The 27,980-nt window shown below is 39.1% G+C and overlaps 1 protein-coding gene and 1 long non-coding RNA gene across 2 annotated transcripts; one reads left to right on the forward strand and one right to left on the reverse strand.

The window, feature by feature from the left end:
• Nucleotides 1-1,610: 1,610 nt before the first annotated feature.
• Nucleotides 1,611-25,053, forward strand: LOC116788431. Its single transcript, XR_004357637.1, has 3 exons — nucleotides 1,611-1,623; nucleotides 7,549-7,554; nucleotides 24,864-25,053. It is a non-coding gene; the product is annotated as an uncharacterized LOC116788431 (long non-coding RNA).
• On the reverse strand, nucleotides 3,524-27,742 carry AFG3L2 (AFG3 like matrix AAA peptidase subunit 2). The gene is made up of 17 exons (XM_032691269.1): nucleotides 27,525-27,742; nucleotides 22,539-22,638; nucleotides 21,996-22,064; nucleotides 21,211-21,326; nucleotides 20,158-20,310; nucleotides 17,878-17,952; nucleotides 16,371-16,492; nucleotides 14,930-15,203; nucleotides 14,227-14,364; nucleotides 11,907-12,060; nucleotides 11,213-11,320; nucleotides 10,921-11,046; nucleotides 9,761-9,871; nucleotides 9,022-9,137; nucleotides 7,830-8,030; nucleotides 6,010-6,204; nucleotides 3,524-4,507 (listed from the first exon to the last, which is right to left on the reverse strand). Exons 1-17 carry the CDS (start codon nucleotides 27,645-27,647, stop codon nucleotides 4,265-4,267), a joined length of 2,424 nt encoding a protein of 807 aa, XP_032547160.1. The 5' UTR covers nucleotides 27,648-27,742; the 3' UTR covers nucleotides 3,524-4,264.
• Nucleotides 27,743-27,980: the final 238 nt, after the last annotated feature.

Consider the following 27,980-nt stretch of genomic DNA (forward strand, 5'->3'; position numbering starts at 1 on the left):
TTTTATGAAGTATATGAACCAGGCTACTGTTAATCACTTGACCTGAAGCTGTCTTCCTGATTCTATGCTACATAGAAATGGAACTAAATTAGCTTTAATCAAGTACAAGTTTTTCATGGTAACATAAAATGACTTCAGGGGTTGAGACACAGCTGCTGGAACATACTGACCAAATTGGCTTTGGCATAGGGGTGTAGGCAGAGACTGGCTGATTGTCTTTAGGAGAGTCATAATGGAGGCAGCAAATTCACAGGGGCCACGTTTGTTGCAATGTGTGGTGATGCCTGAAGGATTTATGAACAGCACTAGAACACCTTTAAATATGCATTTTGTAAATGTGAGATGTGGCTATGTATTAATCACAGCATGAGATAAAGTTATAACACAAAATGCCTTAAAGAGAATTAACATGTAGTACCAATACAAAGCAAAAGCAAAATCCACTGGGAATAAAGCCATTAAACTTCAAAGTTTAGTTGATTCTTTGTAAATGGCAGGCTATTGTCTTCGCAAGGGAGGAGAATGCATTACAGGCTCAGAGCTTGCTATCACACAGCTTTCCAATTAAAGCACTAGCACTGTTACTTCCAAATGAAATAGAACTAACCATCTTACCACTTGTGGAACTGCATTTTGTTATAATACAAAATTGATACCTAGGTCCAAGCCATAAATTTTGATATTACTGGGGGGGGGGGAAGTTCATACTTTAAAAATGCTAGGAATCTTGGCATTCCTAAATAATTGAGTTACTCACCCGGTGAACCAGCCTGTTCTTTATTGCTTTTTGTACACTTGATGCAAAATGCAGAATATAGACTCTGAGGCTGTGGAATCCAGACCTGACGATGTTCTCTGATCCTGCTTTGACTCACCCAGTTTTTCACATGTGTTTACTTGCAACTGTTTGGTGTGAATTTCTAGAATGTGTGGAGGAATTTCTAGAATGTGGGGGAGGAAAACTAATGCCCTCTTTAGAAAAAAAGAGACAAATCTTCCATTTGATCTTAGGGGGGAAATACCCAAGCCACCAAAATGAACCCAGGAACCAGTGGTAGGAACATCATAGGAGGACTGGCTTACATATAGGCAGTAAGAGAGCCATGAGAAGCACAGAAGCTTCCTGTTCCTCTTCACTCAACCAACTCTAATCATCTTCCTTTCCTGACATACAACTGAAAATTGTTTTAGTAACAGGCTTAGTGAACAATTCCTCCAGCTGCCCTTCCTTTCAAATAACTTCCTGCTTTTTCCTTGGAAATCTCTGATTTTGGAATCTGCATGCTCAGTCTCACCTAGCTTTGTTCCTCTTCCTCTCACATTCCTCACCTATGTGTTTTTCATTTCCCCTCTGAATTTTCAGCCTAATCTCTTGCACCTTTTATTTCTCTGGCCTGGCCCACCTTCATTTTCTCTCTTTTTTACTGCTTTGCACCTGGGCCACAGGAAATACCTAGAAGCAGGCTGCTGGGACAAGCCAGACCTGCGGAAGCCTGGAAGTGCAGCTCTTAGCACCGCCCAGATGCGGACACCTGTGTCAGCGTTAGGATGAGAAGAAAAAATAGCAACTTACATCACTTGAAAACAGGGAGTGGGTGAGGTGTGGCATGGAAAGAAGGTGTGGTATTGGAATCTAACCTGATGGGCCAGCTCCTTTGCAAAGTTGCTCCAGGCAAAGGCAGCAAGGAATTGGGCAGGCCCTTGGCTTCAACATAACAGCCCTTGTGCATTCCACCTTAACCAAGCCACCTTAGGCTCTTCATCTCTCTGCATCCCACAATTACTGCTCTCCATTCCTTTTCTTGCACATGTATCGCCTTAGGAAAAGGTCATCACCTCTTAGGGACAGTCAGGTTGGGAAAGAGGGTCTAGATCTGCTCCTTCTCCCAGCAGTGGGAGGAACAGGAAACTCAGCAGCTCCCTCTGCACCGCACAAGCCCCTGCTAATTAAAGCAACACTGCTCAGTGTGTTTGCAAGAAAAGTTAATCCAGCATTATTGGCAGCCACAGCCCAGACTAAACTTGATTTTCTTGATTTACGTTCAGTCACCTGACATCTTAAATTTGTGAGGAGAAAGCACTAACTGTCCTCTTCAGAGAGGCCGGTTGGGTAGACTGCTTTTTTTTGTTGTTTTTTTTTCCATATCTTTGTTTTGATTCCAAAATCCTAACAATGTCAGATTCTGTAATTTTTGGCACAAAATATTAGGACCTTCTGAGGTAAGGCTAAACAGGGAAATTAATGCTCTAAAACAAAGGAGGGGTAAGGCCACTATAATGCACTTAGTAATTGCATGCTGCAACTAAACAAGAGTGGAATTTAAAAGTACACAGCACAAAGGGAATAAGAGAAAACATTTCCTGCAGAGGAGACAATTCTTTCACAGTCTGGTAGTGCCATTGTGAGGAGTCAGGTTAAGGGTTTTTGGGTTTTTGTTGGTTGGTTGTTGTGTTTACTGTTGGTTTTATTTAGCAAGGAATGAAGAAATGCAGAATTCTGGCCTTTACTGTATAAAGACAGCTAGTCCTCAGCACTGGGTACAAACTGCCTATACCAAACAAGAAGTGTTGAGCTAAATTGAGGGAGGGAGAATAGAACAAACAAGGCACTAATACAGAATACATGTAAGATACAACCTAGAGCACACACGCAGAAATCAGTCACTGCTTTACCATGTTTGCAAGATTTAAGTTTTATAAAACAACTATTGCAATAAATTATGCTAAACTTTGACTCCAGAAATTAGGAAATTAAGAAATGAAGTTTAGTTTTTTCAGACTGCTTTCCTGTTTCTCCTTCATTCTACAACAAACTCAATAGGGATAAACAGACGTGTTTAACAACTAAAAATGCCCAGTAAATATGCCCTAGATTGCTGTATTTGCTGTTTCCCTTGTTCCTCTTCTCTGTAAAGCCAGACAACATCAGAGATGGAAAAAGCTTCATTGTGAAGGAAAACAAAATCCAAAATAATCATTTCCATAAACAATTTACTTCAAATACCTTGAGCAAAGGCTCTGATCTTTCAGACATTTTCCTTTGTCCTCCTACTGCTTTCCATTATGTTGCAATATACAGATGGAATCAATCACTAGTTATCTCCTTAAGCTGCCCTCTGACTTGTAAGCCTTAAAGAAGTTTTAGTCCAGCAGAGAAGCTTGGTTCATTTTCCTTCCCCACTTAACCCCCAACCACACTTCCCTATCTTCTCCTGGGATGGGGAGATGGACGCTTAGTTTTTGAAGACCTGAAATCTCCAACTAATGAATCCTTAGCATGCAGCAGACAACCAGAAGCAGATTATTAAGACAACTGCATTCAACTAAGCAGAGGAAAAGAAAAAGCCCCATAGCTTTAGTTTAAGCAAACCAATATGAAACTCTCACAACCTCTGGGTTTGGCTGCTGTTTTTGGCATTTGTGAGCACAACCTTGTTACCCTAATTTAAGAGAGAAAGTTTTGTACTGGTCTGAATTCTATACCAAGAAAATATAAAAAAAAAAAATAAATAAAAAGGCAAGCTTTGTTCAGAAAAGTACTGTTTTTATTGACTCAAACTGTATTTACACAACACATTCATATGTTCAATATTTTACAGAACTCTGTAAAAAACTGACTAGTAAAACTGCAGGAGCCAAACTGAGTTTAATTTAAGACACTGAACCATGAGTACATTTTAAGGTATTTAAGCAACTGTCCAGTTTCAGTGTCAACTTACATGGCAGTTGTCTGTAGACAAACTCTCTAAAATCAAAATGAGGTGAGGGGGAAAGAGTCAGATAGTTTTGCAAAGCTAGTACTTTGTAAGACCAGACTTTCACATTCAACAATGCATTTTGTATGATTCTGTTATACTTTTTTGAAACAGGTCATATACAGGTATAGTTTAGATAAATAATCAAAAAACCCTTTGATTTTTGTAAGCTTACAGACATTTTAAAGAAAAGAGAGACCAGTGCCACAAAGTTTGTGCATGAATCCAAACTGTTTCAAAGTTTGAGAGGCTCAGTTCTGGCATTCCATTGCAGCTCAAATCCAATGTATGCTTCTTCAGCTGGCAAATGAAGGATGATCACCTTTTACCAGTGAGCTGATGATCTTGCAAACATACATCGAAGCAGAACATCTTTACCACAAGAGATCACTCTTCCACTCATTCATAATACAGTTTGATTGAATAAATATTTCTTTGTTTCGAAGTAGAAACTCGGTGAGTTTGCTTCTCTTCCAGAGTGCAAGTCAACTTCAGCACACATCTCACAGTTAAAATGGCATCCCTCCTCTGATCTGCCTAGCAACCTGTTCATCTGTTGTCTCCTCTTTTTCTTTCTCACGTTCTTTATTCCAGTCTTTAAGGCCTTCTGGTAGTGAAGTATCCTCATCCAAACTTCCTGTACCTTCAACAAATTCTTCGTAAGTAGACTTTTCTGCAAATGGTCTTGGACCAAGCAAGTCTAGCATGTCGCTTTTATCAAGCACTTCCTTCTCCAGTAGTCGCAGGGCAACCTGGGATAACAACAACTTATGTCAGACATAGAATCACAGAATATGCTGAGTTGGAAGGGGCCCATAAGGATCATCCAGTCCAACCCTTAGCACTGCACAGGACCATCCCCAAGAGTTACACCATGTGCCTGAGAGTACCATCCAAACACTTCTTGAACTCTGTCAGGCTTCGTGCTGTGACCACTTCCCTGGGGAGCCTGTTCCAGTGCCCAACCACCCTCTGGGTGAAGAACCGCTTTTGAATATCCAGCCTAAACCTCCCCATCACAACTTCAGGCCATTCCCTCAGGTCCTGTCACTGGTCACCACAGAGAAGAGATCAGTGCCTGCCTCTCCTCTTCCCCTCAGAAAGTTGTAGACTGCAATGAGGTCTCTCCTCTGTCTCCTCCAAGCTGAACAGACCAAGTGACCTCAAATACCTAAGCTGACTGTCCTCTTTGGAAGAATTTAAGGCAGTTTGGGACCAAATTTGGCACTGATTAATTTTGATAGAAAAAACAGGTTGTTCAGAGTTCACCAAATATGAGACTTTTTTTTTCCCCATGAGCATTTAGGTAGCAAAAATACAATTTTTTTAAAATCTTACTTTGACAAATATGAAAAGCGCCCTCCCTGTGAGCCACAGTTGCTGCTATTGTTGCTTCAGAACAATTGTTGCTGCTGCCAAAAGGCTCTTGATGCAAGACATTAAGCTATAGATGAAAACAAGCCTTCCCTTCTGATCAACCACGACAGTTCAATCGGGCTGCTGTTATGTACAAGCTAAACAGCACCATAAAATACCAATGTGCACAATACTCTACCAGGGGAGTTTGCAATCTTGTTGGATCAGCAACTGCATTGTTCAGCACAAACCATATTCAGTGATATTTTTTGGGATGGTGACCTACTACAACACCATTTACGGAACCCATACAAACTTGCCTTGTCAATAACTCTACCAGATGCCTAGCCTGGAAAATTATCCTTTTGCTGTATCAGGCTCTCTGGCATGGAGGAAGAGAATATGCACAAGAATAATCTCAGCTGCAGTGAGGGAGATAACAAGCAGCCAAAGGACAAGAAAGAAAAAAGACAGTAAGGTAATTTTTATTAACGTTCAAAAGGAATTCAGAGAGTAAGTTATAAGAATTTCCCTTCTTACAGAGCTTCTTTTAGCCTAATGAATTGGAAATCTGGTATTTTGTCTTTGGGTTTTTAAGTTTCATATTTGTCTAGTACATCTACTAAACCCTTCTTTAGCAGACAGACTCTTTCCTCCAACTTTCCAAATGAATAGTGACCACATAAATCATATTCATGAGAAGCTCAGACATGTTCCAACACAAAAGGAGGTTTCTACTTACCTGCGTCTTGTGACAAACTCTCACGATTACATCAATTGGTTTTTGAGCAAACTTCCTCATGTTCTTTCATAGTCACTATTTTAAATCTGATTCGGTTCAGTTCAGGGTTTGGCCTACTAGCTGGAACCCAGTGGCTAAAAATACTGTAATGCTCACCTTCTCCACTTCTGCTTTCTTCTCAGTTAGAAGATTTAATGTTCTTTCATAAGCAATGTTAATTAGTGACCGCACCTCTTCATCTATCAATCTGGCAGTTGCCTCGCTGTAAGGTTTCTCTAATACCATGTCTCCTTGACGAGGGAGGTCAAAGGAAATCTGCCCTACTTTTTCATTCATACCAAACTGAACAATCTGAAGAAAAAAAGAAAAACAAACAAACAAACAAAGGCGAGACAGTAAGATTTTAGGGTATGTTGATGTAAAATATGGTAAATAAAACTGAAAGGATGAAGTCATTCTGCTATGACCCAATCTTTTCCTCTAAAACCAACCCTTCCCTGAAAACTCAAGTCCACCTAAGTTAATGTACCTTACTTGACTTTCACTTATTTCTTTTTATTGATTAAATTGAAAGACACAAGTATCACCATTTCAAGGTTGTTACTAGTGACATACGTAGTGCTTTGCTGTTTAAATAGTAAGATATTACACAAGAAACACTTCAGCCTTCATTAATCAGTAAAACTCTTTTTGTTTTACCAGAAATATAAGCGTTATTCCAATTGAAAATACTTCTGAAGTTTAGCATATTCCACTCACTCATAAAGATCAGTTGACTTAAGTACTAAAGTAGAGGGTCTTTAAGCTTTTGTCTTATCATGTACAAAACTCAGATGCTATATTTCATCCCAAGACACTCCTCTACAAAGGGGAAAACTACTCTTATCTTGCTTGACTCATTACTGAATATTGACTTGTTCAGTTGCCAAATAGGGATGTTTTAAATTGCATTTTGCTCCAGCAAAGGCAGAAGCAAGTTCAAACTGCTATTTATTTATTCACTCCATGGCTACTATCAATTTGATGGTTACTAAAGCAGCACTTCTCAGTCTAGCAAGATCAATATAGGTACAACAAAGAACATTCAGAATTCAAAGAGATCTCAGCATGAAAACCAAGCATTTTAACCTGCTTCCTTAAGAGAAGTTTGATACGGTTTTTTTTGCTTAACATGAACAAAAGCCTACACTTAAACTTTTTTTAATTTAAAACTGAACAAGAGTCACTGAAGATCCTGTTAATAAAATTAACAGGACATCACTGCACATTTATTTCCAGAACTGGGGTAACAAGCAGCACACCAGAGACCAGGAAGAAGGTGAGATTTGGAGGTTGGGGATAAGTGTGCAGGGGAAGAGAAGCATACTCCAAAATGTCAATTGCTCACCTTGTGAGTGTCTTATAACATCTTTTGTGCTGATGCAGGAAATGTAGTAATGCACCCGTGTGTAGCGCACAGCTACACTTAGGTGAGTCACTGCATTGATAAGATTTCAAATTACTCATCTCCATTAGTTAGTATGATACAAACACAAACTGATGTCTTAATTTCCACAGCCTTAACTGACAGCAAACAGTGGCTTAATACAAGGTTTTCTGGATTTTAAGTGTGAACCCAAATTGGGTCTTCAAACCGGGCAACTGTAAATGTAGGATGAGATGATAAAATCTGAGCACTAAATTTCATTTTGAAAGTATAAAGTTTCCACCTGTATTTGAATCCAGTTGAATTCAACTGCAACCTACATGTACCTGTGGGCAGATGTAGGACAGTAATCAAAGCCTAATGCATGGACTGCTGTGGTAAGACAAATAAAATACTTGAGTCATCAGCATAATGTTTATTTATCTAATATTTTCTGAAACTAGGCTTTTGAGGGACATACCTGATCAGATTACATCATATCAAATATTACTGGCAGGTAGTAGATAAAACAATACAGCATAAAAAAAAAAAGTCTCACTTAAGCCCATACCTGAGCATATGCACTCTGGGTCACCTTCTTCAAGTCATCTTGGGCACCAGTTGTTATCCTTCCAAAGAAGATTTGCTCAGATACACGTCCTCCCAGAGTCATGCACATTCTGTCAAGTAGCTGCTCTTTGGTATAAAGATACTGTTCTTTGGGTAAATACTGAGCATAACCCAGTCCTTTACCACGTGGGATAATAGATACCTACAATCAAAATTAACAGACTGCTAGAACTAAACAGTGTTAGAAAACATAAAGCATTCTTCAGTTTGGCTTAATTTTTTATACCACAGCCTATACCATACTCACCCTTGAGGTTTAATTCAGATATTATTTCCATTTACAGTTTTGCCCCCATTGTGTTTTATCCTTAAAAGCCCTGGCTAGCTCTAAACTGGGATAACAACTACTAGAATATCTGGAAAAGAAAGGTAAGACCACTGTCATATCTTTTGTAAAAACTGTATGGGATTTTAAAAATACTCTAATTAAAATGCACGATTCCTTGAGAGTTACATATTGAGCATTATATATTCTGTATCAGACAGAATACAACAGCATTTCTCCATCTCTAGCATTCTGAACAGTTGAAGGAGTTTCCACATTGAATAATGCTTTTCCTTCCAGCAGTAAATTGTACCAGATTAATTTTAAGCTTGAGATTAAATTAAAAACCTAGCTACACAAAACTATGAATGTTAAAGCAAGTTTGAGAGATTGGGGTGATTTTTCCTTTATATTCAATCTGTGTATTCAAAAAAAAGGCAAAATAAAACTAAAATTCAGCCTTCAAATGATAATTTTTATATTTATATTCCTGAAGATAATTTTTATAGTTATATTTCAGGTTATATATGTAACCTGGTAAGACTAACTTAAACTGCTGATACATAGTGAAAGCCTTAGAGAAAAAGCAGCTATAAGGCAGGTAGATCCTCCTCATGGGAGGATCAGGTCTCTCACTTTCCAAGGACATTTATACTACATACTGTGTAACTGCCAAGTCAGAAAACAGTGAAGAAAGTTACAAGAAATGAACTAAAAAAAGTACCCTAAAACTGACACACAATAATTTTTGCGAGATTACATATTTTAATACCCTCTCAACATTAGGGGGGAAAAAAAAACAACCTACAAAAGAAAAAGATGTTGTCCGTGCTACTGTTAAATTACTGGTTCAAATTACTTTCCTTACCTTTAAGAGTGGGTCAGCATGTTCCAAAAACCACCCTGCAACTGCATGCCCTGCCTCGTGATATGCTACTGTCTTTTTCTCCTCCGGTTGGAGTACTTGAGTTTTCTTTTCCAAACCTTTATAAAATAAATTTGATTAATAGTTTCAGACACACCTTTCTCCTCTGAAATCCTTTACCTCATTTAGAAAGATGGTGAGCAATGCTTAGAGGCCATGTATATGACCTACTGAAAAAAATTTAAAAAACCCACCCCAACCTTGCAAGGTTTAGAAATTTACATCTTCCAGGTTTCAGTGTAACCTTGTCCTTGATTAGACTTTCTAGTTTGAAAGTAAGTTCTTAAGAGTATTCAAACATCTAAAGAAAACATTTGCACTTTAAAAATCAAGTAGTTTTCCAGACTATTTCAGACTAGCAGCAGTCAAAAGCATCCCTAAATTCAAACAGCTTTTCTTCTGGTCATTTTGAAGAAATTAGAAAAGTGTCCTGATGGAATTTCTCTTTGTACCCCTTCCTCTACTAAAGAAGTCAAGAATATAGACAGGATACTTCTTTTCTAAATCTCAGGTGTTTTTAGGAGGGGAAAAAAAAGCAACCTGGAAGACCAGCAGAAAGACTCAAAGCATGGCTTTCTGGGTATATATATATATATATATATATATATGTATGTATGTATAAAAAAAGGAAGTTTCTTGTCCTGTTATAATTTTTGAGAAACAATTGATGCGATTCACTTACCTCCAATAACTCTTTCAATTGCTTGCTCAAAATGCTTTTGGTTTATAGCATCTGAGAGATGCCTTGCAGCAATTAAAGCAGCTTCATTACAAACATTAGCAATATCAGCACCTAAAAGCAGAGAAGGCATGAATTACTGATAATTTGCAACAATTTTCTCTGAGTTTAGCATAAAGATAACCTTACCTATAACTACTTTGCCATAAATTCTCACAGAGCTTGAAAAATAAACATAATGTGCTCTGAAACAGCTTAATTATTCAAGAGATATTTAAATACACATACTATGGTTGTAGGGTTTAGGATTTTTCTCATAGGTAGACAGCCAGAAAATAGAGCTCATTACCAGTGGAGTACTTGTTTGATATATTCTGCCTTCATTTTCTGTCTGCAAAAGACTATACTTAAACTAGCATATATTTAGCTGCATAAATTTCCTACATGTGAATTCAGTATAGCTCAGCTATTGGCTTATCTCTAGAGGATATCCCTTCACATTACTGGTTTCAAGCCAACCACTTGTTAACACTATTTACAGTAACATTATTGAGATAACTTAGTTTCAACATTATCACTGCCAGAAACACTGACAATCAGATCTCAGAAAGCCAGTTTAATATAGACCAAGAAAACAGTGAAAAATTCAACTACTGGCCAACCCAAATTTTAAATTAACTACATTACAAGCCAGTAATAAGAGTTCTCATGTCCATTCCTAATTCAACACAAGGTCACAGTCCGTTTCCAGGAAGCAGTTTTTAAATCCAGAAACAGAAATTCCTTTACAGAATATGCACACTAATTCCACAAAAACAAGTCTTCTCTACACTTTTCAAGAAGGCAACAAACAAATCAAAGGACAAATAAAGGAAGAACACACGAGTGACAGCAGTGAGAAACCTCTCGACTGCTTTTACTGAAGACAGAAGAAATTGCCACTTCGTAAATTACCCTGATTGAAGCAAACAAAACTTAAGACCCTCAGAAGTCTCCTACTTGCTCAAACAGGCAAAAAGAATTTCACACTGTACCAGTAAATATGATGAAATAGAATGTCATCCAGAAGATCAGGTGAAAGAAAACCAGAAGTGGTAGGGAAATAAAATATCTACAGACTAACTGGTAAATTGAGAATAACGGCAGCATTAGGAGTTACTTACCAGAAAATCCAGGTGTAAGTGATGCAAGCTTTCTTGCTAGGTTATCTTTATTTAAGATACTGTCTAACTTCAGAGGTCTAAGGTGAACTTTGAAAATGGATGCTCTTCCTTTTATATCTGGGGGTCCTTTAAGATAAAAGACATGATTTTACTTTTCACACACACACACACACACATATATATATATATTCAAATTGAATGTGTGCAAGGAAGTTACTTATATAAAAAGCTGGAGTGACTTCAATGGTATTCCACAAACACAGAAGGACACAGCCATGCAGCTAAAACTTACCAATGTAAATCTGCCTGTCAAAGCGTCCTGGTCTCATTAGAGCAGGGTCTAAAATATCTGGCCTGTTAGTACCTGCCAAAATTACTACATTTGTGGTTGTATTAAATCCTGTTGAAGAAATGTAATAAAGAGAAAAATCTGTATAAGTATAATTTCCATGAGTAAAAAAAATAAAACAGTAATAAAAAGACTGTTCACTTTACAGGGTCATGTAAGAAGTTTGAACAAATGATCTTAGAGCTGAAAATATATCTATTTATTACAGCATTGTCCAGCTTTTCATAACAAGCAAGAAAATGGCCTTGGGCTCTGCTTTGTGAAGTACTATATCAAATCCTGCTTTATCTTCAAAATACAATAATAGATTAACTGCTCAGGAAATTGCAGAACCAGCATGGCTAGTTGTATTTTTTTACAGACAGACTGATCTCATGAGAAGAATTTTTTGGTCTATTCAACTACAACAAAGAGTTAGGAGATGCAGAATGAGAGGGGTTTTTTCTCTGAATGAATTTTAGTAAAACACCAGGTTGCAGCAAAATGAGTCACTGTTCTTCATTTTAGGAAGCAAGGAAACAGAGAAAATTTGGATTTAGGCTAGAATCCAAATCTTGGTTAACAGGTCTGAACAAGCATATTAGTTCTTTCCCATATACTTGTTATTATAATGTAATATTATACATTAAATACTTACCATCCATTTCTACTAAAAGCTGATTGAGTGTGTTCTCTTGTTCACTTTGTCCCCCAAAGTTGCCCCTTCCTCTCTTTCTTCCTACTGCATCTATTTCATCAATGAAGAGAATGCACGGGGCATTTTTACGAGCCAGAGCAAATAAGTCTCTAACCTTAACAGAAGAACAGAGTATGCATCAGACTGGTTTGTAACTGTTTAGAGCTGGGGGGAGTTGGTAGGAGGAGAAGAGGCACATCAGTAACAGGATCCTTATAATCCAGTACCATTCCCAAGACTCCAGCCAGCAACCAAGGCAATGATAAGTTACACTGTAGCTGCTGCTCAGCAAGAATCACCAACATGAAGGCCCACTGGCTGCCAAATCCTTTCTCAATCCATAAACTGAGAACATCAAACAACTTCGAAGCCTTAAGAAATGACTTTTCCTGCATATCTGAAATACATCTTCAGCGATAAAAGCCTCCAAACTTCAGAGATTTAAAGCAAGATTTCTCTTTTAAGCTCTTCTTTAACACACAGTATTGCAGATAGGACAGGAATGCTACCATGCAGTCATTGCTCATACCGAGGAAATAAAGTCTTTTTTTCTGTAGTTGGAACAGGGTGATGCAGCTCCTACATGTAGCTCTAACTGAAGGCTTACTTACAAGCCACTACCACTGTACTTTAACAATGTGCTTTTACAAATACTGACTTTTAGCCCTCCTGCCTCTCCCTTACATGGGCTAAAAAAAAAAAATTAACCTCCAAATGTTTATTTGGAAGTTAAATTTATTTCTAGAAATCTGGAAAAAATGGGCGAGACATGAGTAAATAGCTGAAATTTTTTTTTAGACTTTCAGATTCTAAGTAAGATATTACCTATAAAATTCTACTGTGGTAGTTTCAGCATAATGTGACTTTTAGATGCAACATGCAATGCTGCTCTGCTTGCAAATGTATCAGAAGGACTTCATTAAAACCAGTTCAGTGAGTCAACAGGTCTACAACTGAGGAATCGAACTGGAGCAAACAGGAACTGAAAAATTATGGAAGAATTTGGAACTGATTGAGAATTATATGCACTTCAGAGCTTTACTACTTTATACATTAGTGAGGCAATCAGAGAAGGCTTCTCTGATGAGAAACAACGTACAGCATATTTAAAGAGATGCAAATTTTAGACAGTACACTCTACCACACCAAGTCAATCAGATATTTTGAAAAAAGTACAACGAAGGAACATGATAAACCAGGAAAAAGTGTTAGATGCTCAAAGTGAGCTATCTTTTCACTGGAAAGAGATTGAAATCCAGAAACATACAACTGTTTTTCAGAAGGAAAAGAACTAGAAGTTTCCACAATGCATATACACTAAAAAAGCACCAAAGAAACCAGGGCTGTGTAAGCGGTTTTAACTCTAGCACATCCCAATTTAAAAATGATGAATTAATAGGAACTGAAACTAAAATACTCTCTCATGTTGTTTTCTACAGGTATCAGAAATCATCAACTGTGTTGAAACCTCAATTCACAGCCAAAGTTGTGCCAAATGATTTCACTGGGGAGTAAAGCTGATAATCATTTGCACAGACCAGTACAAAAAAATTTAAGTCACTTTGCTTTGGGACATGTCAGGTACGTACTGACAACTAATGTCAATGTAGTCTGAGTATCACTATTATTTTAGGATACTTAATACTTTCCCAAATTTTTATTACAGTAAAATATCATCAGTAACTTGTTTATACCACTTAACATGTTTTTAATGAGCTATTTTAAGAGAGTTAAGGTAAAAGTGCACAAAAAGTATTAGACAGATATATTTTGTTATTTAAATCACCGGATCTCCAGAAATCCATCATTAATTCCATGACCCTTGGACTCCTATTTCAACCAGAATTTTATTTGTGTGTTCTAGACAACTCTTCATAGCTAAGAGTTTGAAACTACAAAGAGAATGAAGTCCTTCAAAGAAACAGGAATGATTTAGAGCAGGAGGAGGCATTCCCATAGCAGTAGTTAAATGAGCTATGTATTTCTGACCCAGCTAGTAAATTTACGTCAGAGCAGAGCTTGCAGAGTTCTGTTCTGTGTTCTTAAGCTTCTGAGAAGCGGTAAATCCTTAATGGCCTGCAACCAGATACTGAACTGCATTAGTTTCTTTTATGAAAGGTATTTCTATGATTGTTGTGTTTAGACAAGAATCTGGCATCGCTTGTAAGCAATCTGCATAGAAGAAAGAACTTCAGCTGTAATCAAACAGTTTGTCTCCCAAACTTGAAAACATCCTTTCAACAACCAATACCGAAAGAAAAGAGCGAGGCCAAAGACTTACTCGAGCTGGACCCACACCAACAAACATCTCCAAGAACTCTGAGCCATTGACTGTGATAAATGGTACATTAGCCTCTCCAGCTGTAGCTTTAGCTAGAAGTGTTTTCCCAGTACCTGGAGGACCTGTCAGAATTGCCCCCTGCAAGAGAAATGGGTATATTTTCCTCACGAAGAAAACAACCTTAAGCCTATGAAATATCTTAAACTTTAAGATCTACGTATCACAATGTCGAGTCCAATGGCTTTTCTTCCACCACAGTCAAAATTATGCAAGGAAACAAATTGAAGATTAATATCTCATTTAAACAAGCAAAAGAAAAGAAACAGATGCAATATTGCTGGCTTAGATTTACAGGAACAGTGTTTTCTTTGACTGACGTACTAAACAAGAAAAAAAAAAAAGGTATGTCATCAGGTGGACTCCCATACCAGCATAGCCAAAAAGCAATTCTATAACAATATATGCAAGAATGATGCTACACATGTATGTGACATATCATTTCTGATTCACGTGAACAGATAAAGTATTCCACAAGACAAGTCTTCTGGCACCACAGTGACACTGCTGGCACTTAATGCCTATTTATTTTTTTTCCAATTGTGACAAGAAAGAAGCTGGAAAGCATTGCATTCTAGTACAATTTAGAATACCAAGGACTACCAAAAGAATAAAGTCTTTATCTGCTAAGTCACTAATCCCTTACCTTTGGAATTTTTGCTCCCAGATCCTCATATTGTTTAGGATTTTTCAGAAAGTTAACAAACTCCATAATCTCTAATTTGGCCTCCTCACAGCCAGCTACATCTTTGAATTTAACGTCTATTTCATCCTTAAGAACTTTGGCTGTGGTTTCACCAACACTGAAAAGTCCACCCATTCCACGTCCTCCCCGACCTAAGCCTGCAGGACCTCTTCTTAATGTGTACAGCAAAGAACCAATAATCAGGATTGTAGGCAGCAAACTCAGGAGAAATGACCTGTGGAGGAAAGAAAAACAAAGAAAAACACATATATCACAAAATCCATTACTGCATAAAACACATAAAAGATGTTAGTTCCACTGTAAACAAACACATTCAGGACTAATACTCGATTAACTCCTAATACTTTTATTTCTGCAGGGTTGTTCACACTGGGAAATAACCAAAATGAAATTGAGAACAAATTGTTATAGTGACTGTTGCTTGTTTTTAAACCGAGCACATCAAGTGACATTGATGAGTTTTACAGAGAAAAATTGCATTACCTAATAAACAGAAGTATCTCATTTTTGCAAAGGTAAATTCACAGGACTAGTTATGCAATTGGTTATATTCTCAAAATAAGTTGTATTAGGTTGCATATAATCAGCATATGCTACAACTTGAAGCAGAAATTTCTCTCTAAAATACATACTTGCTCTTCTTCCTTTAGGTCTTTCTCAATTTTTTTTACATTTTCTTCTTCTTTCTATGTCTCCATTTTCCTTTTCAAGGCTACAGAGTTTTTTGGGGCTTCTGGTTTGTTGGGGTTTTTTTGTTCTGTTTTTTATTATTCATTGCCCATTATCTTTCACAGTCTGTCCTCCAGCTTTCTAGCACAGCTCTGTACAAGCCAAAAATCCTAACACAGTCCTCATTATCATAGTATCTGAGCACTGTACAGATTTTGTCTGTGGAAAGGAACAGCTTTAACAAACAGCTCACAAGAGGTTCTATCAACACTCAGCAAAAACAAAATGGGGAAAAGAAGCACAATCATAAGTGAGCATAGAATTTCTAAGCTTTACTGATAACCCACATTTCTGAGATAAAGAGGAAAAGAAATCTAAATAAGTGCCATCTCTGGAGCTCTACTGCCACGCTTGGCTGACTCTCGCTCTAGTACATGTCACCAGGAGGAAGGGCTTAAGTGAAGAAAGAAGTAACAGTAAACAAACATTTATGTAATAAGAAGCTATATTTAGAGTAAGAGGATATGGATTTCTTCATAGACAAAGTACTGAACAGCTTCTCTTACAGTTAACCCTCAAAAATAAACCCAAGCTGATTGTTACTCTGATAATACCACCACCTAGAGAAGCCTAGGGCACGTGTATTACAAACCTACTCTACTGTAAACACAACCATCTTTTTATCAGAGACTCTTTTAAAGCAACTTCTTACCCATCGCTTTCTGTGGAGTAGACCACAGGCAATCTGTTCTCCACTTCTATTCCGAGATCTTGCTGCACAGTTTCGAGATTCCGTTCGAAAGTGTCCACACTACCGATATTAAACCAGACGTACTGTGAGAAAAAAAAGCAGAGATCACCACAAAGTGCCCTACCTTATTCCAGCTTCATTACAAGCCAACTTCTAACATGTACGCAAGAAATTATCAGACCAGATTCAGAGCAAGTTTAAGCTGCCTGGTCAAATGTGTAATTGATGTAAGAGGCCCATAATAAATCTAAAGCCTACCAACCTGAATACACTGTGTATCATTACTTCTGCAGAAATCACAACACCTGATAGTTTTGGGGCACTTTAAACAAACAGAAATCCAGGCATTTTCTCCAGAACAAACAGAAGGGAGCTATACAGTAAGAATAATACAGAACACTGAACCTGGAAACACAGCAGTCATACAACTTATTATTTCACCTGAAGGTCTCGGCCCTTCTGATTAAGAAAAGCAATTCTCTACTTTCAGAGTCTATACTAGCTTTAAAGTAAGCTGTCTTCACAAAAAAAATAATGAATTTTATCATCCACCCAGAAAAAAAAAAAATCCAGACATTACTTTCAAAGTATTGTTTGGTTTTTCAAGAAATCTCCCCTTCTGCCCTATGACCTGCCTGATTTGCCCCTACTTACATTAATATTGAAAAATTAAAAACAGATTAGTTCTGAGTATTAAGTGATTGAGAAACTAAGGCAACTGGTGGTATGTGGGTTAAAGAGTAGGTATACTAATAAGCCACACTGAAACTCACTGATTAAGTAACTACTGCAGATTTCACTTTACCCTGAAGGGACTTGCAGACCTTATTTCAGGAAGTCAGCTAAGAAACCTCCATCATCTAGACAACCTGATAAACTTCTCTGATGATTCTTCTAAATTTTCCACATTGTCTATCAGATATTTATCTACTTTTAATAGGTTCCTGCCACTGGGTATTATTCTTTGGAGAATTTTTGCCTGCATTACTTTAACCCTCACTAGGGAAAGTGATACTAGAAAGGCAACTCCCTGAAATAAGTACTTTGGAGACAAAAATTAAACATTTCTCTTTGTGTTCTCAAATAACTGGCTAAAAACAGTCTGGAGTAGAAAAGATCCAAAAGTATGTACAGTTAAGTCTGGGATTTTCTTGAGCAGATGAAAAACAGCAGCTAAAACTACAGAACCTTCAGCAGAGTTTCTCACTCTTCCTGTTTACATGTCTATATTAAGAACACGGTGCTGGAAAGGAACTAGTTGCCAGAGTTTTAAGGTATCTATGGCAAAACAACTGGTACAGTAAAGTGAAAAACACACAATGTAGGATAATGTAATAATAAGGCAGAAAACATATTTTAGACTGAGATACTATTAATGCTCCAGACCAAGCTTTTCATATCAAACTTTACCTAAAAAGACTGCTTTGCTGTTTCTAGTGTCTCATGTATATGTACTAAAAGCGTTTACCCATTCGTGAGGAGACTTTCCAGGAACAAAGATAACTCTCACAAAGCGCTTGTTCACCACTTCAAGTCTGTCCACCTGTAGGAAGAAAGAACAAAACTTGTGTGAAGAGCTCACAGTCACTGCACTTCCATCACAGCTAAGAGATACAGATACCACAAGTGAATCTTTCTGTTTTCCAGTAAGGAGAATAAAATTAATCTTGTACATCAGGATGGTTCCACAATCTACTGTTTGCCATTAGGAATCATGTATGGAGTCAGGAAGAAAGGAATACGGGCACATTAGAATTTAGATTGAAAGACTGACCTCACAGCCTTTTTTCAAGAAAAAACCCAATGCATGCATCAGCAAAAATCACAGTTACAATGAAATAGTTAAACAATACTTCACTGCTTCAGTAGTCATACACTAAAAGCAATAAATTATATGACTCCAAACTCTTACAGCAGCTTCCAAAACAGACCAAACTGAACAGAATGAAGGAAAGCTTAACTTTGCTCTTACAATTGTTTACCCCAATATAAAAAAAGACTTCCTGTGCTACCATACTAAACACAATTAGCATCAGTTAGATAAAGAAGTATTTAGCTGAGGTAACACCATATAAACTAAACCCAAAAACTGAACCGTGGCTTTGCAGGTATATACTATAAAGTTCTTTTTCAGAAGTCTCCTCAAATGGTTAGTTTCTTGAATTTGACAGGGTCTCTTCAGAAGACAGCTGAAGACTTTTCCACTTTTTCTTTCCATTAAATAACTGGCTTCAGCATCTTTAAAGCATTTAAAATTAGCACTGGTTCTAGAATTTGGGCCTGAATTGAACACAGATTAGTAAGGTTATTCCCTGAACTTGCTACATGTGGTCGTTTCTGGTAGAACTAAAGCAAAACATGAGCTAAGAAGTCACTGTATATAGAACTAACCTGACTTCATGCAACACTACCTGAACATCTTTGTTTTGAAAAGCTTGTAACCCCAGTAGTGTGGGCTTCTCCCCATCACTATGGCAACCAAGAGCATTTGATAGCTACATATTTAGTTTATCTGAACATCCAGACTACATCTTACAAAGACACGAGAAACTTGGTTTTGTGCAACAGCCTACTTTTACAATGCTTTTCTGCAACAGGGCTTCAGGTTTTGTTCACTCTAACAGCTGAACTAATCTTTTTACCAAGCTAAGTGTCCTACTGCTTCACAACAAATACAATCAGTAAGGTTTTTTTTCACAAGACGTACACATAATCATCAATTAAGGACAGGGCTGACTGTAAGACACAGTCTAGGCAGAAAGGGAGAAGCACACAGAGCAGTTCTGCACAGATCAGTAAGATCAAGAAAGGTAAGAAACACCCTGTTTAGCAGTTTACTGAAGTAATGGAGGGGTAGGAAGCATGCTGTTAACAGAAAATCCCAGCTCTGAAACCTAGAGGAAGGAGGAAGCAAGCCAATGCTTTCCTAACCTGTAGGTGAAGCTACAAGCTGGGAGGGAACAAAGCAAAGGACTAGTGGCTCCTGAAGTGGAAAAAGCCTGTGTAAGACACCATCTCCTGAGCTTCAGGGCATCACCAACCTATTACTCCAAGTGTGGAAAGCTGCCAAGTTCTACAGAGAGATAGGACACCGATGATAAAATTGATTGTTCCAGTAGTAGCTCCAGGTAAGAAGAAATAGGAGAGGAGAAAACAAAGAGAGGAGGCTATTTTACAACACAGTTAGACTAATTTACTGTCCTTGAAGGGACAATTCATTGTCCTTGAAAGGATTCTTCCATTCCCCACCCTCACCTTTCTGTTCACAATGCTGCTTCTCGGATTCCCTGAGGAACTGATTTCAGGCATAAAACAAGCAGAAAACCTTTCCCTTCAGAGGGACAGGCTCATGGAAGTGCTTAAGGTTAGCAGTAAGCTTCTTCTAAAGGCAGCTGGCATGCCTGTTTAAGCCATTAGGTCAGCTTACCTGTACTACAAAACCATACCCTGAGAGCATGCAGCTACACTGCACCTTCAAACCAGCATCCACATGAGCTACCCAACAAAGAAATTTTGTCCTGAGCTGCTATTCCCTCTCCTCCCTTGAAATTACATCAACCTCCACACATCCATCCGGAACATCTGATTAGGGAACTGATTAAAATAAAAGCTAATCCCTTTCTCCCTCAAAAGTTACTCTTGAGCCAGTTCTCACTCCACAGACACATGAACACAAGCGTAAGTGGGGAGGCAGAACTGAGCATTTTCAGCACATTGATTTTTTGTATTGATTCCCCTCACTACTCACCACTCCTTTTGAAAGGTAGTTGTTGACAAAGTCTTTCCATGTGATTTCTCTCCCAGGGACCCTGAAGAAGAAGTAGTATACAACCATTGTCCAAAAAAAAGAACTTCCCACTACATACATCCGAAACTCCCTGACATCCCATGGAATGTCACCCTAGGAAATGGAGAGGGGAAAAAAAAGTTTTAGAGTCTGTAATACAGTAAGTAGTTAACAAACAGGTTCTAGTAGCTCTTTCTGGCTTCTATTCCCTGCCCTCTAGGTTGCCACAGAGAATGTCAAACAAAGGTTTACTTTGTTGTATGTACACACTTCAGTAACTTCAGATACAACTGAGGAATTACAGCACTAGTAGAAAATCTTTAAGTGTTTTACAAATAGTAATTGAACAGTTTTGATCTGTGAAGTACTGGTTTTAGAAAAAAATTTGCCATCAGTCACATGACCTTCAGGCCTCCACTCTAAAACAATTATTCTTGCTCTCCGGGACTACATGCAATACTGGGGAAAAAAAAAGGAAAAAAACTAACAGGAAAAATCCAAGAAGGAAGAAAAATATTATGTGCCCCAAGTAAAATCAGAAAAATATTTTTATATCCCTGTACTGTCTTTGTGCTACAGCTAATGGCAATAAATTTCAAAAAGAAACTCATAAGTACTCCATTAAGGTCTGAACAAGTAAGAGCAAACTACATTTAACTAGCATTGTGCGGTCAGACAGTTTTACAAATTGACATCGTGAAACAAAACACAAAGCCTTTAAAGGCCTGGGGCTCCTCTATAAGAATACTGACTACTAGCAACGACACTCACATAGCTTAAAATTCCATTAACATTCCTGAACCAGAGGCAGATTCCTCTGGAATCGTACACAAAAAAGTTAGTTATCAAAGGCACTGAGTAGGGAGCCACCTAGAGCCAGGTACCATGAAATGCTAGGCACAGGAGGCTTAAGGAAGATTTAGGCAATCAAAATATGGCCTTATAAAGCAGAAAACATGCAAGGTTGTTTCATGGAGATAAGACAGTAACATAAAGATATTTTAAAGTCAAAACCTTCTGTAATCTGGTCCACCAGTTAGTGTCTTCTTTCTTGCCACCTTTTTTTCCACCACTGCCACCTCCTCCACTACTACTCCCACTAGGCTGTCGGGCACTAGCCTGCTTTGCTTCTAACAAAAAAATAAAGAAACATAAAAAAATTATCTTTTCATCTTATATCAATCTCACACTATTTTTTGTTAGTTTTAATATTAAGGAGTTATTCTGAAAAAATGTACTAGTCTGCAATGCTACAGTAATTAGGTGATGTGAGAAACATTTTCCATAGAAAAACAAATAGATAAGATGTCTGTCTGCCACTTGATGGACTATCTCACACAGTTATAACCAGAAGAGAGGTCTATTAACTGATGGCACTTGGGCATCCAGAACTGAAGAGCTGTTCTGGATCCTCACCCAGAGTGACAATTCTGGCTATTCCATACAACAAAATGGGTATTTTAGCTGGTTCAGGAAAAGCTGAGAGCTACACACAGAGAGAACTTCTGAATGCATGGCTAATGTCAACTAATAGGAAACAGTAAAACAAGAATTTAAGGGCAGCATTCCAACTGAAGCATGAGAGAAAATAAATACTATTCCAGAAGATATTTATTTTGCTTTCATATCATGTATAATAAAAACACATCAGTTTGCACTTTTAAACTAATCTGGTACAGAAACATCTTCCCTGAAAAATAAAGAAAAAACTCAAAAGCCAAACCCACAGTTGTTACGCCAAAATCTAATTTAATGGACACACGCTCCACAAAGAACTGAAGTCAAGCAGCTTTTTGTACCTTTTGTTTCTGCAGGTGCACCTTTAGTTCCATTAGCTTTCTTCCCATCAGGAAAATATTTTTCAAATCCTATTAAGAAAGAGTTAAGGAGCTCATGATTGTTTTTTATTTCACAATTCTGTCATCGTATTTCAGTAGTCACAACCTGAATGTATACAACAGCAAAGAAGCTAGCAACATATAGACTGCAAAAATAGCTTTGTTCCTGTCTTTTTGCTGAAAAGCTCTACCAGGTGCCCAGAAATAAATTTACTACTGTTGACAAGAAAATGTCACATGTATTTAATAACCTAAAGTTACCTTTTTAACCAGAGACAGACAAGCTTAGTTCAACAGAAAATTGCATTGCATAGCATGAAGTTAAGCAAACCCCTTACTCTTTAATAGCTCCTAAAAATCCCATAAATCAATGTTCTATCTTAAGATTAATGGCTGGTTAGTAGAACTTACTTCCCCACAGACAATAAACCTGAATAGCACACAAGTGCAGTCCTCAGCAAGGAATGCAGTCTGCTTCATTTCACTGATCAAAGCTATAATCACCTTTGGGAGGTTGAGAGAAAAGTCTTCTGCAAGCAGCGATTACACTTGCCAAGATAGTACTTCTGTCAGCAGTAACTCCAGGGGTAACTTTTTCACAGAGCTGAAAGATGAAAAAGAAACATAAAGCAACAAAGAAGGTGCCACAAAAACCTTCAAGCTTTCTAGTAGTCCTTAAATGCAGCTAGTCAGAGAGTACTTTACAACTGGAACTTTACAACAGCCTTCATCTTAACTGCTGTGAGTCAGAGTGTAAGACAATGGAAAAAGAAGAGTTAATTGAGTAATTTCTACACCAAATAAATTTTTATTCTCATTGTTAAGAATAGAATTTCATCTTTCATACAAACAAAACCGTCTTTATTAAAAGAGAAGAATCAAGCAGGAAACACTACAAGCTATGAACATTAAATACATATTGATTCTGTGGGAAATATTTCATAATACTAGCTGAATGACACTTAAGTGCAACACTAACTGTGACTGTACAAGCATGAGCCACACAATACTGAATCATGTTTTGTTAAAGAATTGCATCTTTTTTTCAAATAGTTAAGAACTTCTAACTTCTGATTATGAAAGATCTGCTTGAATCCAAAACAAAGGGATGTGGCAGACAAGAAACCAACACAGAGAAGGAACCTCAGTTCAAAAAGAAGACTTAAAGCCCTGAGTAGGTAAACATCCAGTTATAAAACCACAACAAACCCAAGCCTTGTTCTAAGGCTAATTGTTTACTGTTATTCATCATTTAAGTATGAGGAGGGAAATTTAAAGAAACTTACTAGTTCTTAAGAAACTTTTTGTATCATAACTGAATACTTAAAAACAGAGTAAACTGCAATTTTATTAAAGAGAAATCGTACTCGATTTCTTCAGGAAGGACATATTTTAAATAAAATACCAACTTGTCCCCTTCATAAGGCTTTCCCAACACTTCTAAGAAACAAAATATTATGCATGCCAAGATTTCCCCACAGACTTTCCTTCTGCCTCCATTCCCTTCCACCCCATAAAGGCACTCAGACTCCTGTTCTTTTTGACCAGAGGCTATTTACCTTAAGAGCCAGAGAAATACTAAAATGCAAGAAACAAATGCCACCAACTGAAAAACAGGTCCTGAAAACGTGACTCAAAGTATCCTTGCAAGATAGCAAACACCCATCTAGGACTAACACCTCTGGGACTACATCTGTGAAGGAAAGCCCCATGTTATAGTCAAGGTACAATGGTTGTAACCAAAACCTATTTTTGCATATTAAAGAAATTTGCAGAATGTTAGATTGCATGCTAAAAGTACCCCAGGAATACAGATGTACTATTAACTGAATGCTAACTCTCCTCAAGTCTTCTGTCTGGGAGCTTCCCCCTCCACTCCTGATTAAATGATGAAATACATGAGACTTATTTCGAGCAGCCATGTAGTTCCACCTGCTGGAACCAAGAGGAATACCAAAACGTTCTTATTGCTTGCTTTTGCTGTAGACTGAGCTAAGAATTCTTGGGCTGCTTGATCAAGCCATTAATTTTGTGCCACTGCATGTCTCTCAATAAAATCTGATAATGAAAACCCAAGAGGAAATTTTACTGATCATGAAAAGCAGGTGCAGTGCAGATAGTCTGGAGAGCAGCTCACATAGAGAACAGCTACTAGGTTCAATACATCACGACCTCCAGCACAGGCAATTGCATCTGTGCTTCCTAGAAGAGGCTTTAGGACAATGGTATGCATCCACGTGTGCAATAAAATAAAAACAGCTTGCCACAGACCATCTGTAGTTCAAATACAGACAGGCAGTGAATATTGCAGCAACCAATGAAACTCCAAGAAACATCCTAGTTATAATGGCTTTTTTTCTATGTCAGTCTCCTACAACACCCAAAAATTAGGGAGTTAATTCTTCTGCAAACTCAGAGTACTTTTTATTTGTAAAGAGAAACCTTTGCTCCAACTAAAATAAAGAAACTGCTCATGTTTAGAAGAAAAGTTTAAGTAAGCTAAACCCAACTGCCTGGCTCGGTTAAACCAGCATGGGTTTACTACAGCATTAAGTTATAGTTTCAGTGAAGGAGAGAGAAGGGTAAGCAAATGGAGCTTTGAGGAAGATCTGAATAACAGGACTGGCTTGTTGCTAAATTGTCTCTATAGATCCTAAATTCCATGAATAAATGTGCAGTCACCTGCCAAGTTAATATGCAGAGAGTTGAGTGCTTTAAAGTTGTTTTGTGAGAAAAGGGAACAACTGATTTCATGGCATACTCAGTAAGTCACCTGACTGCCTCCAGAAGAGATGTCTAAGAAGGGACCTCATAAATGTCTGTTTGAAGTATCTGAGGGGAGGGTGCCAAGAGGATGCAGCCAGGCTCTTCTTGATGGTGCCCAGCAATAGGACGAGAGGCAATGGGCAGGAACTGATGCACAGGAAGTTCCACTTGAACATGAGTAAGAACTTCTTTACTGTGCGAGTGACTGAACACTGGAACAGAGCCCAGAGAGGTTCTGGAGCCTCCCTCACTGGAGATACTCAAGAACTCTGTAAAACATCAGCACAAAAACTGATCATATTGATCCTGACACAGGGCCTGTCCCTGGGTTGTCTGGCAGTGGGAATGCCACAACAGGCTTAGCTGATATAAGAACACCCACCCCCTAAACATCAAAGGGAAAGCAAACACAGCACATTTTGACTGGATGCCATTTCAGACTGTCTGCTGGGAAACTCTGCTCAGCTTCTCTCAGTCAGAGATAAAAACTGTCACAGCATATAAAGCAAAAAAAAAAAACTATCTGTTTTTTTCTTTAAGGCAAACCTTGTGATACCTTGCTAAAAATCAAGACCTTTTTTTTAATATAAATTCTAAATAAGCAAAGTATACAAAAGTTAGTTTTACAGTTAAAATAACCCATAAAATGTTACTACACCAGAGTGTAACATAAACCCAAGATCATAAGCAGAACTACAAGTCTACAAACCTTTGTAAGCATATTCCATTTTTTAAAAACTGAGGCTACCCAAGGCAAGATCAGAAAATCTACTTGCTTAGCTATGCAAGCAAAAGACAAAGAATCCATTAATTCTAGAAAGTTACAACCTTACAGTTTTATCCATAAACAAATTCTAAATCAAAGTAAAATTAAGCTAAAAGTCTTAATTATCTAACAGCCACCAAAATATTACATAAAAGCATATTGGGGGGGAAGGGGGATGGACACAACAAAAAGCTGGTAAAGAAATTCAACTTAATGCAAGTTACTTTTTACAAAGGCAGACAGTGATAGGAAAAGGGGGAATGTTTTTAAACTAGAAGAGTAGAGATTTAGATTAGATGCTAGGAAGAAATTCTTTACTCAAAGGGTGGTGAAGCACTGGAAAAGGCTGCCCAGAGAAGCTGGGATGCCCCATCCCTGTAACTGTTCAAGGCCAGGTTGGATGGGGCTCTGAGCAATCTGGTCTAGTAAGTGGCATCCCTGCCCAGGGCAGGGGAGTTGGGACTAGATGATCTTTAAGGTCCTCTCTAATCCAAGCCTTTCTTATGCTTCCAAGCTGCTAACTTTTTTTAAAAGAAAGATCAATTAAAAAAAGTAATGTCTTTTATGAAAACAAAGTTTCTCGGTTTGCTGCCTACACACACAGCCAGATGCTAGAATTAATACAAAGACCCCTTCCTAAATTCAATTCCAAATAAAAACTCATTAAATTTTATTGAAAGAAATAAGAATTAGTTTCCTGAGAGATTAGCAGCACTGCTGACAGTGTTTTATTTATTGCTGTAATGATGTTCAGCTCTGATTAAACAAAACCACAAATTCAACATTAAAACTGAACCACATATTCGTACTGGGGACTACGTTATTAACACCCTTCTGTGTAGTCATCTCGCAACTACCACTATCCTGGCGATAACCTCCACACCTACAAATGCCTGATTGTTCGCCACTCTATGGGAAAACAAAGCAACCCTCCCAAGATGCCATTGGAAGATGCTGGAATTAAGCATCTCCCTTTTCCCAAGCAGCAGCACAGGCCTGTCATTCCTCCAGTGTGTTAGGGCTGTCAAAGAGGGTAATGCACATCTTGTACTAGCGAACATAAAGGCCATTTTAGTAAGAATGAACACCGAGCCATCACGATTTACCAGGTAATTGGAGGAACTTTTAAGTTAGGTGGGACACAGGACTTGGGAAGTGAGAACCATCCCCTGAGAAGACAGGCTGAGAAAACTGGGGCTGTTCAGCCTGGAGAAAGTTGCGTGGAGATCTCACAGCAACCCTTCAGTATCTGAAGGGGGCCTACAGGGAGGCTGGAGAGGGACTCTTCATCAGGAACTGGAGTGACAGGACAAGGAGCAGCGGGTACAAATTGAAAAAGGGGACATTTAGGTTAGATATTAGGAACAAATTCTATACTGTGAGGGTGGTGAGATACTGGAACAGGTTGCCCAGAGAAGTTGTGGATGCCCCAACCCTGGCAGAGTTCAAAGACCATGCTGGATGGGGCTCTGAGCAACCTGGTCTAGTGGGAGGTGTCCCTGCCCACTATAGCGGGAAGTTGGAATGAGATGATCTTTAAGGTCCCTTCCAACTCCTAACACTTTATGATCCTATGAATACCGGAGGGATGCAGCAGCAGCAGCAGCAGCTCTGGGGTGCCGCTGCATATTCCTTCAGCAAGAGGACCCAGGAGCCCGCGGTGCCCGCAGGTTGTCCCGCACGGACCCGGTGCCGCTACCGGCTCGGGGTGCACCACGCTCAGGCCCACCCGCCCACCCACCTCCCGGCCCTGGCTCCCCGCCGCCCGAAGGGCCGGTAGCGAGCAGGCCGGGGGCCGCCTCCGCCGAACAGGATGGGGACGAGCCAGCGAGGGCCGCGGGGCGCGGCGAGGAGCCCCCAGTCCCGGGCAGCGGGGCGCCCCTCCCCGTGCCGGGGCCGCCCGCTGCCGCCGCTACGGCAACCGCGGCCCTCCCCTGCCCCCCGCGCTCGCTGCTCACCTGCGCCAGGCACGGTCGCGCCCTGCCCAGCAGGCCCCTCCCGCAGAGCAGCTGGTGCAGCGGGGCCGCGGGCAACCCCCGGCGGCGGCCGCCCCCCGCCAGCAGCAGGTACCGGTGCGCCATGGCCGCCCCTTGTCACCGCCGGGCCGCGGGCCCTGACGTCATCGCGCCGCCCGGGCACTTCCGCCGCGTCCGAAGGGCGACCCCGAGCCCCGCCCCCCGGGAGGAGCCCCGCCCTTCGGGGCGGAGCGAACGAGACGTCATTGTCGCCACGCCCACCGCCGTCAGCAGCCTGAACCCCGCCCCCCCCGGGGCTGGGCCGGCGCTTGTCGCAGAGTCGGTCACAGAGTCACGGAATTAATTGGGGTGGAAAAGAGCTCCGAGAACACCGATGTGACCGGAACACCACCATGTCAACTAGACTATGGCACTAAGTCCAACGTCCTGTCTCCTTAA

Source organism: Chiroxiphia lanceolata, chromosome 1, assembly GCF_009829145.1.
Source record: "Chiroxiphia lanceolata isolate bChiLan1 chromosome 1, bChiLan1.pri, whole genome shotgun sequence".
NCBI lineage: Eukaryota > Metazoa > Chordata > Aves > Passeriformes > Pipridae > Chiroxiphia > Chiroxiphia lanceolata.

Bases quoted from the DNA above. Each gene is read 5' to 3' on its own strand.
- AFG3L2 (XM_032691269.1), bottom strand. From the start codon at position 27,647: ATGGCGCACCGGTACCTGCTGCTGGCGGGGGGCGGCCGCCGCCGGGGG. The intron at 17,953-20,157 runs GTGAGTAGTGAG...TTCTTCCTACAG, and splicing joins ACTACCTTTCAAAAGGAGTG to GTGGACAGACTTGAAGTGGT. The intron at 15,204-16,370 runs GTAAGAAGTTGC...TTTCCTCCACAG, and splicing joins TACTCCACAGAAAGCGATGG to GTCATTTCTCCTGAGTTTGC.